At 40.7% G+C, this 27,514-nt stretch overlaps 2 protein-coding genes across 2 annotated transcripts; one reads left to right on the top strand and one right to left on the bottom strand.

The window, feature by feature from the left end:
- Positions 1 to 375: 375 nt before the first annotated feature.
- Positions 376 to 15,696, top strand: LOC135463817 (sialin-like). The gene is made up of 12 exons (XM_064741264.1): positions 376 to 513; positions 2,891 to 3,046; positions 4,478 to 4,665; positions 6,059 to 6,292; positions 6,907 to 6,994; positions 7,584 to 7,679; positions 9,057 to 9,181; positions 10,179 to 10,328; positions 10,953 to 11,085; positions 12,923 to 13,078; positions 13,392 to 13,477; positions 15,030 to 15,696. Exons 2-12 carry the CDS (start codon positions 2,932 to 2,934, stop codon positions 15,252 to 15,254), a joined length of 1,596 nt encoding a protein of 531 aa, XP_064597334.1. The 5' UTR covers positions 376 to 513; positions 2,891 to 2,931; the 3' UTR covers positions 15,255 to 15,696.
- Positions 15,697 to 16,569: 873 nt separating this feature from the next.
- Positions 16,570 to 27,477, bottom strand: LOC135464132 (mRNA turnover protein 4 homolog). The gene is made up of 8 exons (XM_064741625.1): positions 27,433 to 27,477; positions 25,054 to 25,112; positions 23,696 to 23,799; positions 22,704 to 22,853; positions 21,450 to 21,601; positions 20,502 to 20,578; positions 17,319 to 17,445; positions 16,570 to 16,675 (listed from the first exon to the last, which is right to left on the bottom strand). The coding sequence occupies exons 1-8, from the start codon at positions 27,458 to 27,460 to the stop codon at positions 16,578 to 16,580; spliced, it is 795 nt and encodes a 264-aa protein (XP_064597695.1). The 5' UTR covers positions 27,461 to 27,477; the 3' UTR covers positions 16,570 to 16,577.
- Positions 27,478 to 27,514: the final 37 nt, after the last annotated feature.

A 27,514-nucleotide genomic window follows, 5' to 3' on the forward strand; every position in this document is an offset into this window, starting at 1 on the left:
ATATCTAATAATACTTCATACACATGTGTTCTCTTTATCTAGAGAATGTGCAACATGATTCTATCCAACACCTAAAACAATTTTATTGATGAAAGCTGATTAAATAGTTCCGCGGAAGGACACAAATGATGAGGTTAATTCGAAACAAGCCTACGTGGGTCTCACATGCTTCAAAGGTCAAGCTTGTCTATTGGTGGCAGCGATGTAAAGCGAAAGGTGGAGAGCGACTAATGCGCTGTAGGGAGTATTATGGAAATGTGTGTATATATATACAGGACACATGATGTAGTTAAGCAGATTGGCCCATATACGTTAACAGTATGTTGTGATAATTCTGATAACGGGATATAGGTGAGACCTATCTCTGTTGGACAAGGAGGCTGTGTGCCCGTCTATAGCTTGTCTTTGTTCTCCAGAGTAGTGGCATCGTGTCCCAGTGACGCAAATGTTCGCTATCGGTGCCCAAGCGTTACCTCTGTTTTTCACCTGACGGGGTTTAGGTCATATATCCCGGTGAGTATACACGGAAGTTTAACGGTAACGTACATGGCTTCCTATGTACGTGTGATGCTTAGGTAAACAACTGGGTTTCATGTTAATGTGTGTGTAGTACTTTAAAAGCGAAGTTATTGGCTGTTACTCAGTGCACACTGTGCGTGTGTATTCGTGTTATAGTAAGATTATAACATTGGCCCGATGCAGTTATGTATGAGACTACGATTTGTGTGGTAAGGATTGGAATTAAAGTAGAAAATATATTTAAGGTGGTTGGGGTATTACGTGTGGGGAAATCGTATGGGAGTTGAAGAGTGTGGTTGTGGTGGAGGTGTGAGTGGTGGTTGTGGGTGGGGGGTGGGGTTTGGGGGGTTGGGGTTGTCGTGGTGACTGGGTAGGTTTAGGATGAGATTGTAAGACGTGGCAGAGGTGTTTATTTAATTATACGAATACAGCTATAACGTGTTGATTTTCAAGAAAGTCATGCATTGCATGCATTGTAGATTATTCGAAATCGGTACTTTTACTCCCCATGCGTGTATATCTTCGAACTTTCCAAATTAATTGGGTAACAATCCAGTCGTTTTCACCTGCTAACTGCATGTATACAGCTCCCGGAAAATTTGTAGGACTATTTACTGTAGTCATCAAAGCTGAAATTAGGCATTGAAGAAGAAGGAAAATATATATTAGGCTGCTCATAACGGGAACTACCATACATATTTATCCGTATTAAGACGCTGAGGGTGCGGTGTTTGTGTAGTATGGTAGAAATGATTAACACAAGCCTTTTTTTAGTCTAACCTTTGTCAAATACAAGCTAAAAAAAGTTGAGTTTTTAGCTTCAATTATGACGGACTGACAAAATACCACTAAATATACTCCTCAACCGTAGGCTAAAATGAACGACGAGAAGGTAATGAAGGCACAGATCCAACGCACTTGAAGAAAGTAGACCAAGAACAGTGAAATAGGGTTCTTCTACATATACAAGTGTGATCAAGAGATACCCTGTTCACCAGCCTTTCCCAAAATAAGACTTAAACTACAAACCTTTAAACAATTTTTCAAGTCCACCAAAAATTGATAGGATTCTTCCCGTGCAGTTGGTTCCCCTACATGGGGATCACCGGGATGTTGATTGCAACTGATCTTTGTAAATGATCAAAGCTTGTGATTTTAACCTATTTCTGAAAAAGATTTGTGTGCAAAATTTCTTTACTAACAATGTCAAGGTCACATTCATGTTTAACATGTCCTTTTATGAGGCTTGAAACATCCCATGTCGGCACGAGCAGCATAAACTGTTCAAAATGGGGAAGCTTGACTGTATGAATTTAGCCAATGAAATGCGCCTTTTATGTGCAAATGGAAATGACTCGAGCACTCTCCATTAGGTTCTGTTCCGCCATCAGGAGAAGGCATAGATTTGAGTGAAAGTGATTTGGAAATGTAAATAAGTGTATATAAGAAACACGGACCAACCGCCTGGTTTGATCATAGGTTCATTTGTTGTAGAACGTTGTATCAGACTGAACTCAAAGCAACCAGCCTTGCCATGGTCATTTGTTTTGGTCCAGACGAATTGTTCGTCTGGGAGCTGATAGTTATTCTTTCACTTGTAGATTGTTGTTGCTGTTAAACTTTTGGGTACTCGATATTAACTGTCTCCGTCATTAATACATTCCTGGAACACACGGATTTGTTCACACCGACAAATACTGTCACTGAACAGACTTGGTGTGGAAAATATATCGTACAGTAAACGCAAAGATTCCGTAAAACACGAGCGATTATGAGATAATAATACTACATATCTGTTGTCATATCAGTCCCTTCTTTTTGACTCCACGAGGTGATAATGTGGGTATCTGTTATCATAGCAGTCTCTTCGTATCACGATCCTCACAAGGTGTGCCTGGCGTGCAGAGCGTTGTTCCTTTATGGTATATCACATGATCATAGGTGTATCTGAAATCTCCCCTCATATCAAATGAACCTTGCCTGGTTACGGTGACATTATCTGGATTGAGCTAACTTGTCTAATTTTAATAACCGTGTCTCATTTCAGGGATCTTGTTTGGCTTCAATGACCTTTGTGTGCTTTCCTCAGCATTATCTGGTTTCAGCGACATTATCTGGTTTCATTGACCATGTCTGGTTTGAGTGACCATGTCTGCTTACAGAGACCTTGTCTGTTTTCAGTAACATTAGCTTTGAGCGACCTTGTCTGATTTTGGTAACCTGGTCTAGTTATGGTGAACTTTTCTGGTTCCAGCGACCTTGTCTGGTGTTAGTGACCGTGTTTGGTTTTTAATAATCTTGTCTGCTTGTAATGACATTGTCTGCTTTTAATGATATTTTCTAATTTTCAGTGAAATTTGTCTGGTTTCAGTGACCTTTGCTCGATTTGGTGCCCTCAGTTAAGCCAGGAGAATGTCTCTCCAGGAGGAAAAGCGTCCCCTCCTCCCCACCGCTGACACTGGGGACGGGGGCAGCCTCACCAACCTGCATTCGGAGCAAGAGGGCGCACAGCGAAAAGCTCCCAAAGGTAAGTATTCAAGAATCGTCTTTGCTTTTATTAATATTGTGTAATTTCAGCTACCTGATCTTGATTCTTTGACATTATATATGGATAGATGGGTAGGCCCTATGTTCCCTTTGTAAATGACGGAATAAAGACCTGAATTATAAGATACCCCCGTAAACAAATACAACTGAATAAAAGACACGAAATATAAAGTAAAAGCACGAAAAGCAATAGATGGATAGATAAGTATCTTCCCTTTGTAACTGACGGAATACATGTACTTGATTCAGTGACCTTGTGTTTGGATAGATAGGTATCTACCCTTTGTAACTGACGGAACACAGACACGAATTACAAGGTACCTCCGTAAAGAGATACAACTGAGTAAGTGACGTAAGAAAGACACAAAATATAAAGTACTCCGTAGAGAGATACAACTGAATAACTGACGTATCAAAGACACGAAATACTAGTATAGGATCTCTCTGAAAAGGGGAATAACTGAATATGTTAAGTGGCAAAGACATCAGACAAAGGGTATCCACTTGAAGATATAAAAAAGAGAAGAACAGGAGAAGAAATGAGAGGTGTTTGGGGTCACATATAAAAGTATTACGTTGGATAACTGATTGAACAAAGTCACGAAATATAGGGTTCTTCCTTAAAGAACTACAGTTAAATAACGACCGGTGTATAAAGTGACACAAAATGAGATGGAGCGTTTATCACCCTATTAAGATATGAATTACCCTGTACTTGAGATTCCTCGTGTTCTTGTTGTTTAGTTCTTGGTAATTTGTAGAATAACGTTTTACTTTATGTCGTAGTGTTTTATTTTGGCATTTATTGAGGAACGTCTTCACCTTTATGAACCTTTCTTTTTCACAGTCTGTATTGCTGAATAACTGAAATTCTCCGTGTTGTTGTTGTTTAGAACCCAAAATGTCAGAGGAGCGTCTTCACATTTATGTCTTTCTTTTTCACAGTCTATATTGTTGAATAACTGAAATTCCCTGTGCTGTTACTGTTGTTTAGAACCCAAAATCTCAAAGAGGAGCGTCTTCACATTTATGAACCTTTCTTTTTCACAGTCTATTTTGTTGAATAACTGAAATTCTCCGTGTTGTTGTTGTTGTTTAAGACCCAAAATCTCAAAGAGGAGCGTCTTCACATTTGTGATTCTTTCTTTTTCACAGTCTATATTGTTGATTAACTGAAATTCTCTGTGTTGTTGTTGTTGTTGTTTAGAACCCAAAATCTCAAAGAGGAACGTCTTCACGTTTAGGATTCTTTCTTTTTCACAGTCTATATTTTTGAATAACTGAAATTCTCCGTGTTGTTGTTGTTGTTTAGAACCCAAAATCTCAAAGCGGAACGTCTTCACATTTATGAACCTTTGTTTTATACAGTCTAAATTGTTGAATAATTGAGATTCTCTGCGTCCCTTTTTAGTTCCTGGAATTCCAAAGAGGTACATTCTGACATTTTTGGGTTTCCTCGGCTTCGTTAATGTCTACGCGCTACGCGTGAACCTTAGCGTCGCTCTGGTGGAGATGGTGACGCTCAATGAGACGAAGGTGGAAAACGCCACATCGGAATGCCCTGGTCCTAACAACACCGACGTCCCTGACGTCTATCGGGTAAGACCAGACCCGCCTAACGACACTGATATATACGACTGCATGACAGAGAGTAAAATCAGAGCTGTGATGAGTTTGATGGGTGATATATGCTCACTCGTGTACCCGGTGAAATGCCAAGCTTAATGACTGTTGTTCATTTCTGTTGTTGTTGTTTTTTTTTGGGGGGGGGGGGTTGTTTTTTTTTTGTTTTGTTTTTTTTTTACCTATTTCTGGTTAAGCCATAATGATCGGGAGCACGCATTTTGCTACTATTTAAGCATTAACACGAACAGTTAGAATTAAACCATAACTGCATGACGTAAATTGACCAAAGGCTGTATTTCACCGGTGTGACCATTTGCCAACTATCACAATGTTGTCGATGCTGTGGTTTTTCTCCCTGTGTTGTACGCCCTAATTATGTCGTGTTTCTGCAAAAACCAGAATTCCACTGGTGGACTAAGTATCCCCGAGCCCTGGTCCGTAAGCATTCTTTCAATGCTATTGTAGGCCTATGTTTAATATGATGACGAAATAGCATTTTGAGTATTTCTTGATAACTGACGTCTAATCAATTGTAATTAACATCACTGCATTTTTTGACCTAATTCTGCTTAAGTCATGGCGTGTAAATTGCTACCTTTCATACATTTACATGGACAGTTAGAATGAAACCCTAACTGAGATAAATTGAAAAAGTCCGTATTTCACCGGTTACGTGTGATCATTTCCCAGATATCGCACTGTCGTCGCTGCTCTGGTTTTTCTCTCTATGCTGTACGTCTTAATTATAATTATTTGCAATGACGTTTTATAGACTGACTGCATGAATGCATGACTGTATGAAATCGTATTACTCATACATCACTAGAGAGCAATCATCAGTTCAAATGAACCCCATTCAGAAACCAGGCTTGCTTGGCCAATCGGAAAGCCTGAATGCATTCAAAAATTTGCATTTGTGAGAAAGCTTCTTTGACTCGATTTATAGTATCCGATACCATACGATATCACTTAAATCACACTTACACTAAAATAAAAAGTTTGCAAGAAGGTTTTCTTTAAGTGAATATGAATAAAAAGAGAATCCCTGCCTGGAAGATAGATCCCTAAATCATTCCTAATAATTCATAAATATGTAAATACTTAAGTACGCTTGCTTAAAGGAATACTTGAGCAGAACACTAACCACATAATTTTCAACGTCTAAACACTTTTATCCATTTGCAGCAATGTTCAAAATTCTGTTCATTTATTTATTTATTTCATTGGTGTTCTACGCCATAATCAAGAATATTTCACTTATACGACGGCTGCTAGCATTATGGTGGGAGGAAACCGCGCAGAGCCCGGGGGAAACCCACGATCATCACGTGTTCAAATTCATCCATATCATATTTTCTTGCCACAGAAGGGAGAGTTTGACTGGAGCCCGTCACTGCAGGGAATCATTCTAGGCTCGTTCTTCTACGGTTACGTCACCACCCAGATTCCAGGAGGTTGGATTGCCGAGAATTTTGGTGGAAAAAAACTGTTTGGATTTGGTGTCCTGTGTACGTCGGCGCTGACGTTGTTGACGCCGGTCGCTGCGAGACTACACGTCGGAGTGTTGATCTTGATCAGGATCCTAGAGGGAATAGGAGAGGTAATCACTTATGAGTAGATTTATTCCAATCCCTTGAGGTTATCCTCTACATATACTATTCGCGTTTTTGTCCAACCAAAATTTCTCCAGGGTGACCGAAACCCTCTTATTTTTAAAAGCGTTATTTACTTAAATTGAATATTGATATTTATACGTGAATTTATTCGGCGATCATCCAACAATGATCTCTCAGAGCCGTGGTAGTTTACCTCTGATTTCGAAAATCACTATCACTTTGTCCAGTGGGGAATATAAAGTGAAAATGTAGCATATGTACATATTTAAATCTTCAACCTTTTCAACCACTAAAGCAACTTAATCAGTGGAATTTTTGCATACAGTTATCAGAAAGTTGACACTAAAATGATTTGTTGTGTCATTAAAGATACAAACTTCACAATACTGTGCTAATTATTTCTCCACACCCCATAATTCTCTCAGAATATTTCGAATTACTGGTTGCAGAGGCGGTTGACAAGTTGGAGGAATTGGTGTATTTACCTTACCCATTACGGCTTTGATGACAAAAAATCAATATTTCATTATTTTTGTTATTATGAAGGCTGTAGCCGTATAATTTATAGGATATATTCTCTGTTCATTGTGTTATACAGGGTGTGACGTTCCCGGCAATGCATGCCATGTTTGGCAAGTGGGCGCCGGTGTGGGAGAGAAGCCGATTGGTTTCAATCACATATGCAGGTTTGTTTTTCTTAATTCATTGAGCTTCCTGTTTTCTTGTGTGGTTTTTCTGTTGTTGTTTGTTTTGGGGGGGGGGGGGAGGAGGGGGTGTCAGTTTTGTTTTTGTTTTGTTTCTTTAGTCAGGTATGACGGATGAGGGTGGACAAAAATGGGTAGATCTCTGAAACTTATCAACGCCCTTCGTCGACCTATACCCGTCAAACCGACTTCATGTTTATTGTCTTGGAACGTTCGTTATGCATGACGACTGATGTATGATTTTACACCGTCGTGCTCAAGAAATTTTCACTCATAAGACGGTGGTCAACATTATGGTGGAAGGAAACCGCACATAGTCCGGGGGAAACACACTATCATCCGCAGGTTGCTGGAAGACCTTCCCAGGTACGATCGGAGAGGAAGAGTGTATGAGCTGGATTTGAACTCACAGCGTCCGCATTGGTGAGGGACTCCAGAGCCCATCACAGGACTGGTGCGGATGTCATGTAACCAAAAAATATTGAAGGGCACTATGGTGACAGACAGGGGAACCCATTCAGCTGTACATGTGCATGTACCGCCACTGACACCATGTTGTTTCGTATTTCAGGTGCCCAGATGGGAACTGTTGTGTCATTACCCATCTCTGGCATCCTCTGTGATTCCCACATATTCGGTGGTTGGCCTGCAGTGTTTTATATATTCGGTGAGATCTTCCATATTAAATATCGCAACTTGAACAACTTACTATGGTATATCCGTAAGATGGATATGAAGTAATGGGGACCTGTCCAATACAGGGCTGGAGGACCTTGACGTCATTTTATTGACATCAAATGTTCCTTTCCCAGCTCAGTATAAACTGATACATTGTAACGGTGTAGACGTTACGCTACAATCCATTCTTGATTAGCAATGGCTTGAGGTCCTGCTTCACATTGACGCCACCTCACGAAAATATGCCGTCTCCCCATTAAATCACAAAGTAAGGAAGCTCAGACAGATGCACAAGTTCGGTGCGCACACACTGAAACACATACGTACAGTATGACGTACGCATATGACGAAACACCACACTCACCAGATATATATGAAGATTACAAAGAATCAATCGTTTGTTGAACGTTATCTCGACTCTGAGTGGTTTCCAGTGTGGATGTTTATGGTAGTTGACACTATATACACTCCCCCGTATAATCATTTTTTACCACTTGCTTTAGGTATTGTGGGTTTCATGTGGTTTGTTGTGTAGATGTTCATAGTGGCTGTAATACAATGTCGCCGGACCCGGTCGTACCGTGTGGTTTGTAGATTCGTTAAAGATGTAGAAAACATAAAAGTTACATAAAGATTAGGTGACAGAGTTCGAAAAGTTAGTTGTAAATGTGGTCTTCTGTGCTTTTTTCGATTTTTTGAAAATATTAAACATATGTTACATTCTCATTTATAACATTATTACATAAAGACGTATTTATTTATTCCATTGATGTTGTAAACCGTACTCGAGAATATTTCACCTATACGTCGGGGGCCAGCATTATGGTGGGAGGAAATAGGGCAGAACCCCGGAGGAAAATCACGACCATCTATAAATTGACCTTCCAGGCAGACCACGTACGGCCGGAGAGGAAGCCAACAAAGGCTGGACTTGAACTCAAAGCAAACGCATTCGTGAGAGGCCATTGTGCCGCGCTGTCACGCTAACGACTTTTATCACAGAAAGGCAATGGAGACCAAGAGTTGGTCCAAAATACCTATCACACAAAAAATATTTCAAATTACCTTTTCACCTGAAAGAAAAAATCCAGAAAAAAAATTTAAGACCATATTTACAAATAAGTTTTCACGCTCTTCCATTTGAATTTGACATAACTTTCATGTTTTCTTCTCCTTGTGTTTTGTTTGCTATGTGGATGTATAGGCCTACACTGGCTGAGTCTATCTTTTTTCAGACACTGGGCTGGTTAATTCTGACACAATTTGTTGTAGGAGATCTGGGTTATTTGTGGATCGTTGTGTGGAGGTTTATGTTTGCGGTCTCCCCGAACACTCCGGTGATTAATTATCAAACCATTTGTTTTAGGTGCTGTGGGTTGTTTGTGGTTCGTTGTCTGGATGTTCATGGTGGCTGACACACCGGCTAAACATTCCACCATATCTACAGAGGAAAGGGATTTCATAGAGCAATCCATAGGTTCAAAGCCACAGGTAAATGCATGAAGGTTGCTATACACATATATTATACAAAAAATGAATATCCATGAATATGAAAAAAATGGAAAGATAAATAATAATTAATGTAAAACATCTGATAAAAATTGTACAAATGTTTAATTGATTGATTGATTTATTTATTTGATTGGTGTTTTACGCCGTACTCAAGAATTTTTCACTTATACGACGGCGGCCAGCATATTGGTGAGAGGAAAATGGGAAGGGCCCGGAGAACACCCAAGTACAAATGTTGAATGTTTTAAGAAGTGTTTCACACAAAGTGGACATGTTTTATAAGCAAACAGTTCAAGTATGTGTGGAAGCAGGCCGATCATGCATGGTCTAGTGGTTAGAGTCGTTTTTCATTCATTACCTGAAACACATGCGTTACAAGTTCAAAAGTGGTCTTAGACAAGGGAGCGGTCACTGCTTTTGGGGCCTTGGTGGGAACAAGCGGTCGAGGAAGCACGTGCGACCGTTTGCATACCTACACTCAAAAAAAATAATCTGTTAAATTTAACAGTCTGTTGTCTGAGTAATACTTGAAAGTATTCTGCTCTTGCAGCAGATTATTCTGTTAAATATAACACACATATTCTGTTAATTCAAAACAAATATTTTATTAGACTAGAAGGATGTTATGTTGAATATGAAAGAAGATGGTGTAACAATAACAGAATACATTCTTTCACCAGTCAGACAACAGACTTCTGTTACAATCAACAGATTAATTTTTTAGTAAAATGAAGTTATTTGTTTATTTTAATTGGTATTTTACGCCGTACTAGAGAATATTTCACACACACACGACGGCAGCCAGCATTATGTGGGAGAATACCAGGTAGACCATCCGCAGGTTGCTGGCAGACTCCAAAACCAAGTCAGTTATAAACTGGGTTCGCTATTACTGAATTACCTTCTTACTTGTCAAATGGACCAAATCTGTCAGTCAATCAGTTCATTATTAAACTGATCGTTTCTTTGTTCCCAGAGAGAAAGGACACCATGGCTAGGTATTTTCACGTCCATGCCCTTCTGGGCGATTTTCATCGCTCATTTCTGTAACAATTGGGGTTTCTACACTCTGCTTACCTGTCTTCCAACTTACCTGTCCGAGGTTCTACATTTTAACATCAAAGAGGTATTTTACATAGTACTGAACTCTACAAACAATCCTAAGAAATAAACTCAACATTAAATAAAAGAGCATTTGTATATAAACAGTTGTATAGTATTTGTTTTATTCCTTTTTGAAAAATTATCCCAAAATTCTTATTGTCGTGAGTTAAATTCTCGTATTATGTTTTGTTTATAGTATTTTGGTAAAAGTACTTCTGGTCGCTGCAGATTTCTTCCATTACCAATGTCACAGCAATTATGTTTTTGCTGGCGGGAAAGTTGTAACTCACAAATATTACTTTTCTAACTCCAAAAATTGCAAGAGGCTGGATTTCACCGGTTACCTGTCACTATCTGTCAACAGTCACTTTGTCGTTGCTGCTCTGGTTTTACTGTCTGCACAGTAAAATGCACGGTTTGAATGACATTTTGTGTACATGCATCTTGGCCTTGGATCTACATTGTATGTAAAAAATCCATTACATTATGGCGGTTTTTTGGATCCGAATCCCGGCATTTTTTAAGTTGGATATAGATTAAATGTAAAGCATGTAATGGAAACAAAACACAGTTTGCTAATGTATTAATATATAATTAATCTAACACGTCATCAGCCGATGAATATTCATGTCGGATTTGTTTCCAGAATGGTCTTTTGTCAGCGCTGCCTTATTTCTGCTGTTGGGTAACGATGAATGTGACGGGGTTTGTGGTGGATTACCTGAGAGAACATCGTTACTTGTCCACGGTACATGCCCGAAAACTGGCCACATCACTGGGTAAGTCTGTGTCACTGTCCATGGGTGGCGATGAATGTGACAGGGTTTGTGGTGGATTACCTGAGAGAACATCGTTACCTGTCCACGGTACACGATCGGAAACTGGCCACAGCACTGGGTAAGTCTGTGTCACTGTTCGTGGGTGACAATGTGACAGGGTTTGAGGTGGATTACCTGAGAGAACAGCGTTACCTGTCCACGGTACACGACCGGAAACTGGCCACAGCACTGTGTAAGTCTGTGTCACTGTCCATGAGTGGCGATGAATGTGACAGGGTTTGTGGTGGATTACCTGAGAGAACATCGTTACTTGTCCACAGTACACGCCGGGAAACTGGCCACAGCACTGGGTAAGTCTGTGTCACTGTCCGTGGGTGACGATGAATGTGACAGGGTTTGTGGTGGATTACCTGAGAGAACATCGTTACTTGTCCACAGTACACGCCGGGAAACTGGCCACAGCACTGGGTAAGTCTGTGTCACTGTCCGTGGGTGACGATGAACGTGACAGGGTTTGTGGTGGATTACCTGAGAGAACATCGTTACCTGTCCACGGTATACGACCGGAAACTGGCCACAGCACTGGGTAAGTCTGTGTCACTGTCCGTGGGTGACAATGTGACAGGGTTTGAGGTGGATAACCTGAGAGAACAGCGTTACCCGTCCACGGTACACGACCGGAAACTGGCCACAGCACTGGGTAAGTCTGTGTCACTGTCCGTGGGTGACGATGAACGTGACAGGGTTTGTGGTGGATTACCTGAGAGAACATCGTTACCTGTCCACGGTACACGACCGGAAACTGGCCACAGCACTGGGTAAGTCTGTGTCACTGTCCGTGGGTGACGATGAACGTGACAGGGTTTGTGGTGGATTACCTGAGAGAACATCGTTACCTGTCCACGGTACACGACCGGAAACTGGCCACAGCACTGGGTAAGTCTGTGTCACTGTCCGTGGGTGACGATGAACGTGACAGGGTTTGTGGTGGATTACCTGAGAGAACATCGTTACCTGTCCACGGTACACGACCAGAAACTGGCCATAGCACTGGGTAAGTCTGTGTCACTGTCCGTGGGTGACAATGTGACAGGGTTTGAGGTGGATTACCTGAGAGAACAGCGTTACCTGTCCACGGTACACGACCGGAAACTGGTCACAGCACTGGGTAAGTCTGTGTCACTGTCCGTGGGTGACAATGTGACAGGGTTTGAGGTGGATTACCTGAGAGAACAGCGTTACCTGTCCACGGTACACGACCGGAAACGGCCACAACACTGGGTAAATCCGTGTCACTGTCCATGAGTGGCGATGAATGTGACAGGGTTTGTGGTGGATTACCTGAGAGAACAGCGTTACTTGTCCACGGTACATGCTTGGAAACTGTCCCCAAGACTGGGTAAGTCTGTGTCACTGTCCATGGATGACGATGAAGGTGACAGGGTTTGTGGTGGATTACCTGAGAGAACATCGGTACTTGTCAATAGTACACGCCCGGAAACTGGCCACAGCATTGGGTAGTCTATGGATGTAAGTGGGTCGTGGTATAGGACTCTATGATTATTTTCATCAGAATGCTGAACTATGATATTATCAAGTAAAAATGGTGATCTGGTAAAACTTTTGACTGGTGAGTAGAAAGGTTCACCACAGTAAAGTTTATAAAGTAATGTAAAAGAAGCGTAGACCCCCCCCCCCCACCCCCCACCCCCCCACCCCCCCCTCTTCTCGACAAGGCTGCAATATTACCTAAGTGACATTAAGCCACGGTCATTCATTCGAATTCACTTTTTGTTTGCACTGCCTAAGCTAGGTTTCACATCTTTGTATTCTCCAGGTTTCCTGTTTCCCGGTGGGTTTCTTGTGGCGGCCGGTTATTCGGGATGTAACGCGACGTTAGACGTGGCGTTTTTGACATTGGCGCTTGGTCTCTCGGGGATTTACATGTCTGGTTTCATAGTCAACCACCTGGATATTGCGCCGAAATTTTCAGGTGAGGTTTGTAAACACAAAACATTATCGGGACACATTTTGCCCCAGTTGGACCATAAGGTGCCCTTTGTTTTTTTAACGAAGGAGCTAAATCGTAAACCATAGACATTTTCGTTTAAGAGTACGCAATCAACTGGTATGAGGTTCAGAAAGCCAAACATATTCAAACATTTAAAGTCTCTTCAAAAACCTCAAAAAATGAAAGTAGGTGATAGTACTGTACGCATGATTTTCAGTTGTGTCTTAGTTGAGCCTTACATGATCGTCGTCTTTGAACTTTTTCTTTCACTCCATTCCACATTCGATGTCCACAGGTACTCTAATGGGTTTGACGAACTGTTTCGGAACACTTCCAGGCTTCCTTGGCCCAATTCTCGCTGGGTACCTCACGGATAAACAGGTACATGCATAACCATAAATGTAGGACAGTGTGTATACATGTCTTTGTGGAAGTATTATAGACCTTTCCGAACTGTCAATCAAGAACACGCAGTTGACCAATCATAAACAGTATTGTTGCTAGTAGGTCAACCGGATGTCCCACTCATTGGTTACAAATGCTCTCTTTGACGCAATGACGTAACAATTGCTTTTTTTTTTTTTTTTTATTTATTTTTTTGCACATGTGTAACAACACTGTGAATAAGAAATGGTGTACATGTACTTTATTTTCACAGTGAAGTTTGCTGGCAGTTTGGGGAATTTTACTGCCGAAGCCAAAGTGTTGCAAATGTGTGAACACCAATAGGCCGTATACACCGACATCATGATAATTTAAAGCTAAAATGAGTGTAGGTAATTCGACGGTATGCCTTTGATGTGAACTTGTATTTGTACAATAATAGTTGTAATTATTGTATATATATATATATTTATTTGATTGCTGTTTTACGCCGTACTCAATAATATTTCACTTATACGACGGCGGCCAGCTTTATGGCGGCAGGAACCCGGAAGATATATAGCCCGGGGGAAACCCACGACCATCCGCAGGTTGCTGACAGACATTCCCACGTACGGCCAGAGGAAGCCAGCATGAGCTGAACTTGGTGACCACATTGGTGAGAGGCTCATGGATCATTACGCTGCCGTAGCGCGCTAACCAACTAAGCCACGGAGGCCCCCAATAATATTTGTAAATCAGCTACATTTGTTTTTTAAAGGATTTACAGTACTTTGTCTATGTCGTAAAATACAGCAAAAAGTAATGTGCATATGTACAGAAATTTTCAGCAGGAAAGGGAAATAGAACGTATCAGACGAAATCAAAAGTGAAAACAATTCCCTGAATTTCCCGGTTTGATATGAGTGCATACTCCCTAGTTATGGGTCCCCTGTGTGTCTATTTTATGGTTTAAAAGTGGTATGAGAACGTTGAACGTGACACCTTGGCAATGCCAGTTATGTATAAGAAATAATGACTGTATCGTTGTTCATTTTAGCGCGATTAATGTGAAGTTTTAGAATGAGGCGCCGTATGTTATGACGCAGGTATGGTCCGAAGCCTGTGTCTAATTTTTACACGCGTTGGTGTTCAACGTTGCATGTAGTAGCCAATTACAGTATACAGAATTTGTGTTTTACGCGACACCCGACTCTAAAACAATCCAAAAATGCCTGGAATAAGTACAAAACTGAAAAACCGCCTTTTTCTTTGTCCGATTTCCATGCTTTCTTTTATATAATTTTACTCTCATACTAGGCTTTGTGACCAAGTATCAATGTTTTCAACACTCAAGATTGGCAGAATAGTCCTCACTTTGCACAGCTCATTATGATGGAACCATATTTTGGCAGATAGCTGTAATTGTTCACATAGAGAATGTAGAAGCGCAACTTTGGTCCATGCAAATACACTCTAGTGCTACTGAATTTCTCACTACACGCTCGCCATGTGTCCAGTGGTCCTCTAATTCTTACAGCTCATAACTTTTATATCTTGCCTGTTTCAGCAAACCTCAGCACAGTGGCAGAAAGTGTTCTACATCTCCTGTGGGATTTACGTGTTCGGGACCGTGTTTTATCTTGCCTTCGCCTCAGGAGACATACAAAAGTGGGCGCAGCCTAAGAGCGTAACGATAGAGGTGAACAACGACGGCTCGGACGTCAATAACAAATCTATTCAAAATGGCCGATCTGTGACGCCACTGCCGGAGATATTAACAGGGCCTGACTGATTACAAACTATCATGGTTTGCTGCCATAGTGATCGAGGATGATCACAATTGAAAAAATGACTATCAAAAATCTGAAAGATTTCTTTTTGCGTACATGCAAACCGTAATGTTGAGATAACTTGAGATTAGCTATCCCTCAATAAGAGAAATTCATTAGCCAAGATGATATTCATGTACAGAAGCAATGTTACTAACCACAGATGGTAATGAAGTGGTTATTCTTTACCAACAACTGCATTTAGTTGTTTCTAGATTGTAAATTGTGCATATTAAATTCACAATCAGGTCACATATATACATGTACATCAGCTGTGCATTTTTAGCAATGTTTTACAGGTGTTGCACACAAATGTCCATATCCAAGGATGTGGTACTGAAAATATGTATGGCCAAGTCTACAAATTTTCTTTGATGTATTTCAGTATACAATGATCGGGTACAATTATTTCTACAAATTTGTTTATTTTCTGAAATAAAGGCTTTTTCTTTTTTTTTTTTTACGAGAGATACATCATAGTATTCGTTGGTTGTTATGCGGTTTTACCGGAGTTGCAGTTTTGCACCTTACAATACTGTAACATTCGCCCAGAAAATTTACCTATGAAATCTTAACTCTGACGTCACATTTTGCTCGGGCGATGTTGTACACTTTGGCAAAACATGCATTACGCGATACTGACCAGTTTCATGGGTCCAGACGTACCTGGGGTGAATCACCAGGCTTTGCAGAGCTATTGGCGAACCCCTTTAACATATTCCACATATGTGGAAGGCGAATGATCACCAGTGAACTCCATGCATCCTTGCAAGGCTACACAAACCCTGCTTTCACTGAATCCTCCTACATTATGCCTCTAATGCCCAAACCTTTCGCTTGTAAATTTGTCAAATTTGAAGGAAAGATGTGCAGCATCTACCAGTGTTTTTCGGCAAATGACCCGAGAACAATTGAAACAGGCACTTTACCGCACTTAAATTTGTGATTTACCTAAGGAATTTTTACTCCAATACTGAGCGTTGTCTTTAATAGTTCTTCACAACAAAATCAAAAGTTAGGATTTACAATCAACCACTTCTGTAGTAATACCACAAATTAAGACTAATCCTGACTTAAGTTTAAGGCAGTTTCGTGATCTTGGGGCCTGATTAACTCTTCGTAGCTTAATTTGACATTCTCAGAGAAACACTACAAATTTCTGTCATCTTTTTAACAATGGTTATAACCCATTTCCTTTTTCAAGAAAAACATGACTAACTTGACGTAAGATGAGTAAAACGTCTTTAATACAATCTTCAATGTACAAAGTGAAAGTGAAACTAATGTCACGTATCCTCGTCTTCATCTTCAATCCCTTCCTCCCCATCACTGCCACCAGAGGGCTCCACCTGCATCACGTCATCACCACTCTCACGCGGCTTGGCTAAAAGGTCAGGATAAAAAATAAAGGTTTTTTTCTTATTTTATTATTTACTATGTTTCTTTATTCGCTGTTTTATAAGGTAAGTAACTGTAGATATTAACCTTTGACCCCGACCATGTTTGTTACTCTACGATGTTACTGCATATACTAACCTTTGACCCTGACCACCTTTATCACTTTATAATGTGACTGTAGATACTAACCTTTGACCCTGATTATCTTTATTACTCGATAATGCAAGTGACTGTACATACTCACCTTTAAACCTGATCTTCTTTATTAGTATGTAGTGAAAGTGACTGTAAATGCTAAACTTTGACCCTGACCATCTTTATTAGTCTATAATGTATGGGCTCAGAACTGGATTTGAACACCTCACATGTGGTTTATTAGTATGTAGTGTAAGTGACCTTAAATATTAAACTTTGACCCTGACCATCTTTATTGCTCAATCATGTAAGTGATTGTACATACTAACCTTTGACCCTGACCATGTTTTTTGCTCAATCATGTAAGTGGCTGAACACACTAACCTTTGACCCTGATCATCTTTATTGTTCAATCATGTAAGTGACTGTACATACTAACCTTTGACCCTGATCATCTTTATTAGTCTATAATGTAAGCACATGTGGATACTAACCTTTGACCCTGACCTTAGTAGGTCGTAAAGGTTCAGGCCTGGCTGTGAACACCTCCCATGTGCCGTTATTTGTCCACATACCCTCAAGAGTCAGGTGAAACTCAGCCATTTCATAACCAAACAACTTCTGGAAAAACAGACAGGAAATCAAGTTCTTACGCCAGACGAATGTCAACTTGCAACCTCAAGAAGCTTGGTCAAACCCAACAACGTCGACCTACACGCAATGTTTACGTAGATAAAGTTTGAAAAACCTTGTAACTGTGACCATCCAGCAGTGTCTAACCAGATTCAGTTTCAGTGCACTCAGGTCGACTATGACTGCCAGAAACTGTCAGCTGTGATATAGCAATGTGATGGTCACATGACCTGTTTTGCACGTGAAGCATTATAATACGCAGCTGTAAGCCAACTGTGCCCAAGCACGCATACATCTAATTCAACACAACTGAACCCACCCGGATTCTTCGGCTCACAGAGAAAACAGTTAAAAGTGGAACATGTTCAACTGTGAACATAACCCAAGGAGATCCGATCGTATGCTTCTTGTTGCTTCCAGTTGCGAAAAAAACCCCCCAAAAAACCAGTTGCCCTCGGCTTTAAATATTAAACTGATGCAGAGCTTGGGATTCAACATTATTTTCAACATTCCTTGGATTAAATGCTGTCCTCAAAAATATTTCATCATGCCAGGCAGTCGTTTGGCAACTAACTGTCAAACATTCTCCTGCAAAAATGGTCACCCGCAGAACGAGCTCAATATGTGTGTCACCTTGGTGGAGGGCAACCGATCTCTGACAGACTTCATGTAAGACTCCTGAAATGGCCTTAGTGCGCACTGTCTGCTTATTGCTGCCAAATGTTATCCTGCGTTGGTACAGGCAAACTCTTTGTTGCTTGGGATTCAACTGTGCCTTCAACATTTATTTTGGACATATTTTGCACGCCACTCCCACAGCTGACACACTTATAGTGCTGCCTCACTGACACACCATGCACATGACACTCTGCTCAATCACTCTGCTGATACTGGGCCATCGAAAAGGGCTTAAGATTGAGCAACAGTAAAAAAACTTATATCCATCCAATTATGGTCAAGCAACACAGTTTTGGTGTTCTATTTTGACCATGCACTGTTTTCATGTTTTCTTCAACCAAACCAAACACCGCTGCCTCACTGACAAGCCATGCACATGACACTCTGCTCAATCACTCTGATGATACTGGGCCATCGAAAAGGGCTTAAGACTGAGCAAGAGTAAAAAACTTATATCCATCCAATTACGGTCAAGCAACACAGTTTTGGTGTTCTATTTTGACCATGCACTGTTTTCATGTTTTCTTCAACCAAACCAAACACCGCTGCCTCACTGACAAGCCATGCACATGACAGTCTGCTCAATCACTCTGCAGATACTGGGCCAGCGAAAAGGGCTTAAGATTGAGCAAGAGCAAAAAACTTATATCCATCCAATTATGGTTAAGCAACACAGTTTTGGTGTTCAATTTTGACCATGCACTGTTTTCATGTTTTCTTCAACCAAAGCAAACACCGTGAGCCACTGGCTGGCAGTGAGCTTGATCACAACAAGTGTGCAGCAGACTCTTCCAGGGGACTCGGCAGGTGACAGAGTCAGAGACGGATCAAAGAGACGACATTAACCGACAGAGCACGGGGCTAATTACAGCAACTTTCTGAAATTTACACCGCGTGAAATTCGTCAAACTGTGATCTCACAATTGCTTTATTGTTACTGACAAAGAAAATAGAATTACCGAGTGGATATATCAGTTTTCACCTCTTATTCAATTTTAGGTTTGTTTGAAATCGGGCCTAGTACTGGGCCTAACCCTCTTAGACTGACCGGTATGTCCCAACAAAGCCTTAAACCCTGGCCTCCAGTGGTTGTTTAAAAGTGTTTTAAAATTTAATACCGAATTTTACATTAAGCCAAGTCTTCAATTCTGTCCTTGAAATTATTGCGTAACAGTATGTTAAATATGAACTAAATCTGATGCTGTTATTCTCTGAATTTAGACAACTGCATTGGCTGCAGAGTTCGACGGAAATTTTTAAAATATATTTATTTCTTTATTTCATTGGTGTTTTACCCAGTACTCAAGAATACTTCACTTATACGATGACGGCGAGCCTTACGGCGGGAGGAAACCAGGCACAGCCCTGAGGAAACCAACGACCATCCGCACATTGCTGCCAGACCTTCCCACATACAGCTATAGAGGAAGCCAGCATGAGCTGGGCTTGAACACACATCAACTGCATAGGTGGGAGGCTCCTGGGTCTCAGCATTGCACTGGTGTGCTAACCACCTCTGCAACGGAGGCCCCTCTTAAAAGTACGACTTAAAAACCAGTATTAATACACTTTCGAACAAGCAGGCCCTGCTTACTAGGAGCACCCCCTAACCGAGGGATACTGCAGAATTCTGAACACTGATGTAAAGCTGAAAGTGGCTGTTGGACCATTCATCCAGAGCTCCTAAAAAATTGTTTGTTTCCCCTCAATGTCGTCCCAACTTTTATCCACTGCCTCAATGCCTCAATCCATATTTTAAATTTTTTTAGCTATGGTGAGTAAAATGTGGATTGTGGTGAAAGAAAGCATTTTCAGTAGGCGAGTTTCTAGTTTGAATTCTTTCATGGTTAAAGGTAAAAACAGCCCTATTCTATCATGTGATTTGTGAAAAATGTTAGGCCACCTTTGTTGATATTAATTTATTGATCACCCTATTCCCCCGAGGCCCAAATGGCACCTCTTTCCTTTAACAACTTCATAAGTTCACAAACATTCAACTTCTCAATTTTCTCCATCATTCATCTGCTCTAAATTACTTTCTGTGCAAGTTTTTCTGGATGCTCAAGTTAGAGTAAATGTGATCAATCATAGTTGCCTAACATTCCTGATACGTCACATGACACAGTAAGGCTTTTTCTAACTTTAGCCATAAAAGAGTTCGAAACCGAAATTCCCCTATTATAAATTTCTCCAAAATATTATTTTTTTGACATTTTTTCAAAGGCCCTTCTTGCACTGCCTGGTTCTTCATGCAATTTGTGCTGGGAAACAAGTAATTTTTATTATGTGGCAAGAACAAGAATATGTGTGATCAACTACTAATGCAGGTGTAACAAGCAGGTGTAACAAGCAGGTGTAAAACTCACCAGAATCCGCGCTTGTTCTGGTGTCAGAATGTCTCCCTCCTCACAAACCTGATGTTCTCGTAACAAGGTGATCACACCTGACAAAAAGTCAAACAGAAATACAGGTATGTCAGATCTTCACTTCTCCGTTGTTTGTATCTATAGGTATCTTGGAGTATACTTAACAATTTTTCAGTCCAATGACGATGTGGAGTCATAACGTCTGTATACCACTACATACACTGCATCCTCTGTGTGGCTGGGCGAGACCATGCTGCCAAAGGGCTGCCGGCACTAAGTATCATACCAAAGACGACAGGCATGACACCCCAACCAGTTATATTATACTGACACCAAGCCAATCAGTCCAGTTTTCTAGCTCTAACCTCTCAGTGCTGGGCACCAAGCGAGGCAGAAACAACTTTTGTGTTTGTAATTGTAGCTACCTGCATCAGTTTCATTTATTTATTTGATTGGTGTTTACGCAGTAATCAAGAATATTTCACTTACACGACGGCGGCCAGCATTATGGGGGAAGGAAAACGGGCAGCGCCAGGGGAAAACCCCCATATCCGTTATAGGTACTGTAATTCTTCAACCTTTTCGCAGCTTTACAAGGTGTTTATTCAAGTGTCTTCTCAAGGCATTATCCTGTTTTGACTGACAAAATCACTGTTTTTGTAAAGCTCTGAAACTGGCCAATCCAACTGATGTAGTTTTATAGTCTCCACACTCAATTTAAAATGCGCATAAATTGCCTGAAAGTTGCTCACATGCAAAAAGGTTGAGGAATTAGGGTCAGGTCAAAGTTTCAAAATAGACTTAGTTTCACTGGTGGTCGTGGATTTCCCCTGGAGCTCCCACCATCATGCTGACCACTGCCATATAAGTGAAATATTCTTGAGTACAGCGTAAAACACCAATCAAACAAAACAAATAAATAAGTAAATACGCAACACTTTTACGCACCTCTCTTCAGACTTGTGGGTAACCCAAGCTGTCGTAATTGAGGTTCCATGGAATGAGAGAATTCTGGGATAGGTCCTTCCTCGAGGACGACTGTCTGTGTTGCTTTGTTACCGGAACGGGCAAAGTCCAAACATCGGTAACTATCAAAATATCTGCAGAACATAAAATATTTATTTGAATTATTTTATTATACATTTGCTTGACGTATACTAAAGTCTATTCAAGAAGTTTTCACACATAATATTGCAGCCAGTTTCATGGGTGGGAGAAACTGGAGCCCTTGAATTTAACAAGTGACCTTTAGCAAGTCCTGGAAGCCAAGTCAGGTTCACTAGAAACGTTTCCTTTAAACCTACCCTATTTTTTCTCGAAGGGTCAGTTTTTAACAGACAGGATACGATTGCTGTTTAATATAACACTAGAATTTTTCCACTCACTTGGTGACAGTCTTTTGTATTGACTTATTTACACTTTGAGTAAAACAGTCAGTATTACGGGAGGAAGAAACAAAAGTGCCCGTGGAAAACCACAGACTTCTGACAAGGAACTGACTGACTTCTCCACATGTAACATACACATAATGCTCACCATACTAGTGGAAGTCAAGTGCTCTTAAACAAACACTATTTATTTATTTCAATAGTGTTTCAAGCCATACAAGAATATTTCACTTATCCGACCGCAGCCAGCCTTATGGTGGAAAGAAACCGGGCACAGCTCTGACGAATCTACGATCATCCACCGGTTGCTGCCAGAATTTCCCCATGTATGACATAAGAGAAAACCAGCTGAAACTGGGCTTGAACCCACACCAACTGCATCGGTGAGAGGCTAATGGGTCATTGCGCTGCACTAGCACGCTAGCCACCAGGCCACAGAGGCCCCCCTCAACACTAGACCGTGCAAATGTCCACATAAGCTTTGTTTGTGGTCACTTTTACAAGTGCAGAACCACCAACAGTCCTTGAATTTCGTCAAATTCTACGAGTAGATAAATGGATACTTGTTCAGAATATTTATTGGTATCCAATAGTATCCAGCTAGTACTCGTTTTATTTTCTAACTCTTGATCAACAGACCACCGTTAACAGTTTGTGATGTTTGCAAGATTTCCTTTCAACAGTATGTGAGCAATTACTTTAAAATCTCACCTCTCTTAGACACCGGCCATCAATTCAATCAAATATACACCCCCCAAAAATTCTGACAATTCAATAAACTCAGCTAATCAACCCATTCCTATTCCTGACTTACTTGAGGACGTCTTCCTTGGTTGTGTTGGTGAAGAGCAGCCCTGTCTGTCCTTTCAGCTGACGGCTGATTTGATGAAGAGACTCTCTGTACTCCTCTTGAGGAGATCTCCCCAGGGCAAGGGACATAACTTTGTTCTTCCCAAAGAAAAATCTGGAAGAATAGTATGCACATGTATGCTGTTGGGGTTTTACTTCGCGAGTCATGTGACGAGAAAGGCGTCATCATAAAAATAGCACAAAGTCAGAAATCAGAACATGACCGTGCAACATTTTTTTAACTCATTTTAGATGACGAGAACAGGTCATCTAAACAGGTGCAATGCAATGATTGATTGACTCAAATTAAAGTTTCACCTGTTCAACCAAAGAGGGGCTATCTAAAGGCTGAGAGGCTGAGAGATTTAGTTTGTGACAAGTCAGTACTGGGAGCTGCTGCTAGACCTGATGTAATGATCTCTTTATTTATGTAATGATCTCTTTCTTTATGTAATGATTTATTTATTTATGTAATGATTTATTTATTTACGTAATGATTTATTTGTTTATTTGATTTGTGTATGCCGTACTCAAGAATATTTCACTTATGCAATGGCAGCCAGTATTATGATGGGAGGAAAGCAGGCAGACCCCCTGTTCATGCGCAGGTCACTGACAAACCGCCCCACGTATGATCAGAGAGGAAGCCGGTCTTACACTCAGAGCAACGACATTATTGAGAGGTTCCTGGGTCCAATGACTGCGGACAGCATTATGCTAATACTATATCAGACGCACAGTGCTAGCAAGCTAACTACTAAGCCTGATTTACTGAGATGAACCCAGATCAAAAACCTATAATACACCATCAAAAGGGAAGATGTATCAAAAAGGTATAATATAACCCTAATCTTGAAACCAACTGCATCTTATAGAACAACCAGTGAAATATAGAGGGGAGGGAATGGGGTTTCTCATTTAGTACAACCTAAGGAAATCATGCAAACAGAAGAATACCTGCTGTGTCTCCATTCTTGTCGGACTGTCTTCAGCTGCACATTCCGCATATTCTGCACGGAAAATGTGAATATTCGAGCATACTTATCACAACAGTCTCTTATCTAGAGGAAAACAAAAAAGAATGCCAGGTCATTTAATAATACTTTGATATTTAGCATCAAATAAAATGGTTATGACAAGAAATATTCTCATTATTCAAAATGGAGTTTTGTCAAGAGTTAATCCTGTTAATCCCAGTGTTAAACATTAATGTGGCCTAACTAATGCTTAATGTAATGAGAACTGTGAGTTCAAGTCCAGCTCATGCTGGCTTCCTCTCCGGCCGTACGTGCGAAGGTCTGCGGATGGTTGTTGGTTTCCCCCCAGGATCTGCCCAGTTTCCTCCCGTCATAATGCTTGTCGCCGTCGTATAAGTGAAATATTCTTGAGTATGGTGTAGAACACCAATCAAATAAATAAATAATGTAATGCGAAAGTGGCAAATCCTGTGAGGTGGTGATAGTTTGATGTAGGGTGTCGAGTTACTGTCACATAAATTATTAGTATTTACATATTTATTTGATTGGTGTTTTATGCCGTACTCAAGAACATTTCACTTATATGACGGCAGCCAGCAGTAAGGTGGGATAAAACAGGGCAGAGCCGAGGGGAAACCCATGACTATCTACAGGTTGGTGACAGGCTTTCCCATGTATGGCCAGAGGAACATGTTTGTAAACAATGCTATATGTATGGCCAGTATGGCCGGTTTCCACTGTAACCTTGTTTCCACATTATGCCGATCAGAGAAAGGAATATTGGACAAGAATATTTATTTATTTATTTATCTGATTGGTGTCTTACGCCGTACTCAAGAATATTTCACTAAGACGACAAAGGCCAGCATTATGGTGGGTGGAAAACGGGCAGAGCCCGGGGGAAACCCACGACCATTGGCAGGTTGATGGCCACTTCCACAGCAACATGAGGTTACAGACTTTTACACCACTCAGCCAGATAGAGCGTAACAAGTTTTGAACTTGCTAACTGCTGCTGGCATAAATACTTAATTAAAAACACGTTGGGGTGGGGGCCGAGTCACACTTCACTGCTCAACTGGAAGTATGAAATTAACAATAACTGCAATGTGCCGAGTATCAATTTTCAATATCATATAAAGGGCAGTGATAATTACAATGGAATCATAGGTGTTTAGTAAAGTCAAAAAAAAAAAAATATTCAATTTGGTAGAACAAATGCCCAGCGGAAACAATAAAAAACGAGTTAAAAGTCTTCAACTGACAAAAAAACCTCAATTTCCTCAGGAGAACAATGTGGAAAAAATGAACACGACAGGTGGTTTTGAACCTTGTTACCTCTTCTATGAAAGTCTGCTTCCATTCCAAACCCTTCTTTCTTGTCTGTGTCAATGAAACTGTAAAATACAAAGAGAATAGGGATGAGACCAGCAAAGTGAACATAAAGTCTGCCACAACATATACACAGAAAAAATTATATAGGCCGCAGTTATCATTGAAAAAAATACCATAAAGATTTGAAAGCTGAGAATATGAAATTCAGCACTGGGGAGATGGCACTGATGGACAATTCATGTTGGGCAGTGGACTGCAATAATTTATCAAGGTAAGCTGGCCTCAGGAGAGTCATAGTTTGAAGAAAAATATTGTGACTTTGCATTATTTTTCCTTCTCAAAGTCAGATTTATTACGCAAATACCTTCCCAAAACCTGAATGAAAGGGTCTGTTATCAATCAGAGGGTCGTGCTATGTTCGGTAAATTCCATGAAGTCGGTACAGCAAGCTAGGCCAAATGCTTACACCCATGCAGGACGTGTACAAGCAGGGCTGCTAAAACATGACACTTATGTTCATGAACATCACCCTGACACCAAACTAAACATCGACCCTTTAAACACCGAACAGAGCTGATACTCTTTGGTTGTGTAACAGGTGTTTTGGTTTGTAGTTTCTAACTGTCACCTTGTTTAATACCGATGGTGCGGGAGAGATCCTAGGTTTTGTGACGTCACTCTAGATAGCTAAAGATGGCAAAATGGCGTCACCAAGTAAGAGTCTAGGTACTGAGGATTGCTTGCTATTTATTTTGTTGCTAAGGGGTGTAGAATTTTTAAAATATTTTTAGAACATTTCTGGAATACTACTTTACTAATTAATTCAGTTTTAGTGACTGACTCTATGTTCACCAAATGCCAAATGGTATTGTAACGTCAATTCACTTAAGAATCTGGTCTTCACAATGAACATCTGAGGAGCAAGTCAATAACAGACAGAGCATGACCCAATAGATGTTGTAACAACTGGACCTGCTTCTCAGTTGTCATTTCTAGATCGTTTTAGTTCCGGAACACCCAAACAGCTGGGCATTGCAATAACCTCCTTTATCTCGCCCAGCGCTGTGTGATGTCCTGAGACTGGAGTTTGTGAAGACAAATGTGCTATTTACATGGTGATTTCCACGTCCACGAAAACAGTGTCACGAAAACAGTGTCAGTAAGATGTTCTTCATTCCAGCCTCTGTCAACTGCTCATGGGTCCTACATTTCAGAAAGTCATTTCTTTCTTTGTTTAGATAAGACCTGGATTTGAATTTCCATCAGACAGCATGTCGGGTCTGTAACCAGACTCAAGTTGTTATGATAGGAAGTATTTTTTAGACACGTTGAAGACAGATGAAGAGGGTATGGCTTCAGTATGACTGAAATGATGTAAGAGACGAACTGACGTCAATACGCATGTGTTTGTGTCACATGCTTGTGTCACATGCTTGTGTCACATGGACCACATCTGAATAGGGTCTCCTACATATTTGGCCAGCCTCATTGGCCAGCCTCATTCAGGGAAGTATGATTGAATTGACGTAAGAGACGAATTGACATCAATACGCATGTGCTTGTGTCACATGCTTGTGTCACTTGCTTTAGTCACATGGACTACATCTGAATAGGGTCTCCTCCATATCTGGCCAGCCTCATTCAGGGAAGTATGGTTGAAATGACGTAAGAGACGAATCGACTATATAGCACATCAACTTGAATGGTACGGTGTTATAAGCAACCGACTATGGACCCAAAATGTTGTTTGATAGAAGTTCGAATCCAGAGTATTTCACAACAAAGTCGTGTAAATCCTTTCAAAAAAAGTATAAATTGAGACGCAGAGTCATATAACATGACAGGCACGTGATAGAAAATAGAGTGATAAACTTCTTATTTACACTGTTTTTTCTTTGCATGCAAATTGAACATCTAATTTAACCACTGAAAAATCATTAAAAGCATGTGGCCATGGGGGGGGGGGGGGGAATGGGGTGCTAAAGCACGTGGAAATTAACACGTAGATATAGCCCTAGTCCTTACAACTTCCTAAGCTGCTTCATCAATAGATTGAGGTCAATACCATGTGACAGCAACCCAACTTAAAAATTCCCAATGGCTCTGACCGCACTATATATTTAGCAACACGTCCTTCCTTTCTAGTGTGACAAGTCAAAGTTGCCTTTCCATACGCGGACACCGAGGCCCTATACACAACAACAACAACCATTTACAAACTTGTGAGCCACGAAGTAACAGACGGGTCTGACGAGACAATTTAAAAGAGGCAGAAATTACACCGAACAAGTAGAGATTAAGGGAAATAAGACTGGTAAGTTCAACGCTTTCAATATATCGGTGTTAAACCTTAAAAAAATAGACGGTACAATCGCAGTTTACCTTTTTTGTCACGTTTAGATTTCGGCATCTTGAGATGTCAACACGTGCACGCGGTCCACTGTGAGGTTAGTATTTGTGAGTA

Source organism: Liolophura sinensis, chromosome 3, assembly GCF_032854445.1.
Source record: "Liolophura sinensis isolate JHLJ2023 chromosome 3, CUHK_Ljap_v2, whole genome shotgun sequence".
Taxonomy (NCBI): domain Eukaryota; kingdom Metazoa; phylum Mollusca; class Polyplacophora; order Chitonida; family Chitonidae; genus Liolophura; species Liolophura sinensis.

Excerpts from the sequence above, each read along its gene's own strand:
- LOC135463817 (XM_064741264.1), top strand. The coding sequence starts at position 2,932 with ATGTCTCTCCAGGAGGAAAAGCGTCCCCTCCTCCCCACCGCTGACACT. Across the intron at positions 3,047-4,477 it reads ACAGCGAAAAGCTCCCAAAG|TTCCTGGAATTCCAAAGAGG; the intron begins GTAAGTATTCAA and ends GTCCCTTTTTAG. Across the intron at positions 13,478-15,029 it reads GGTACCTCACGGATAAACAG|CAAACCTCAGCACAGTGGCA; the intron begins GTACATGCATAA and ends TGCCTGTTTCAG.
- LOC135464132 (XM_064741625.1), bottom strand. The coding sequence starts at position 27,460 with ATGCCGAAATCTAAACGTGACAAAAAAG. Across the intron at positions 20,579-21,449 it reads ACCCACAAGTCTGAAGAGAG|GTGTGATCACCTTGTTACGA; the intron begins GTGCGTAAAAGT and ends ACTTTTTGTCAG. Across the intron at positions 17,446-20,501 it reads CAGAACAAGCGCGGATTCTG|AAGTTGTTTGGTTATGAAAT; the intron begins GTGAGTTTTACA and ends CTGTTTTTCCAG.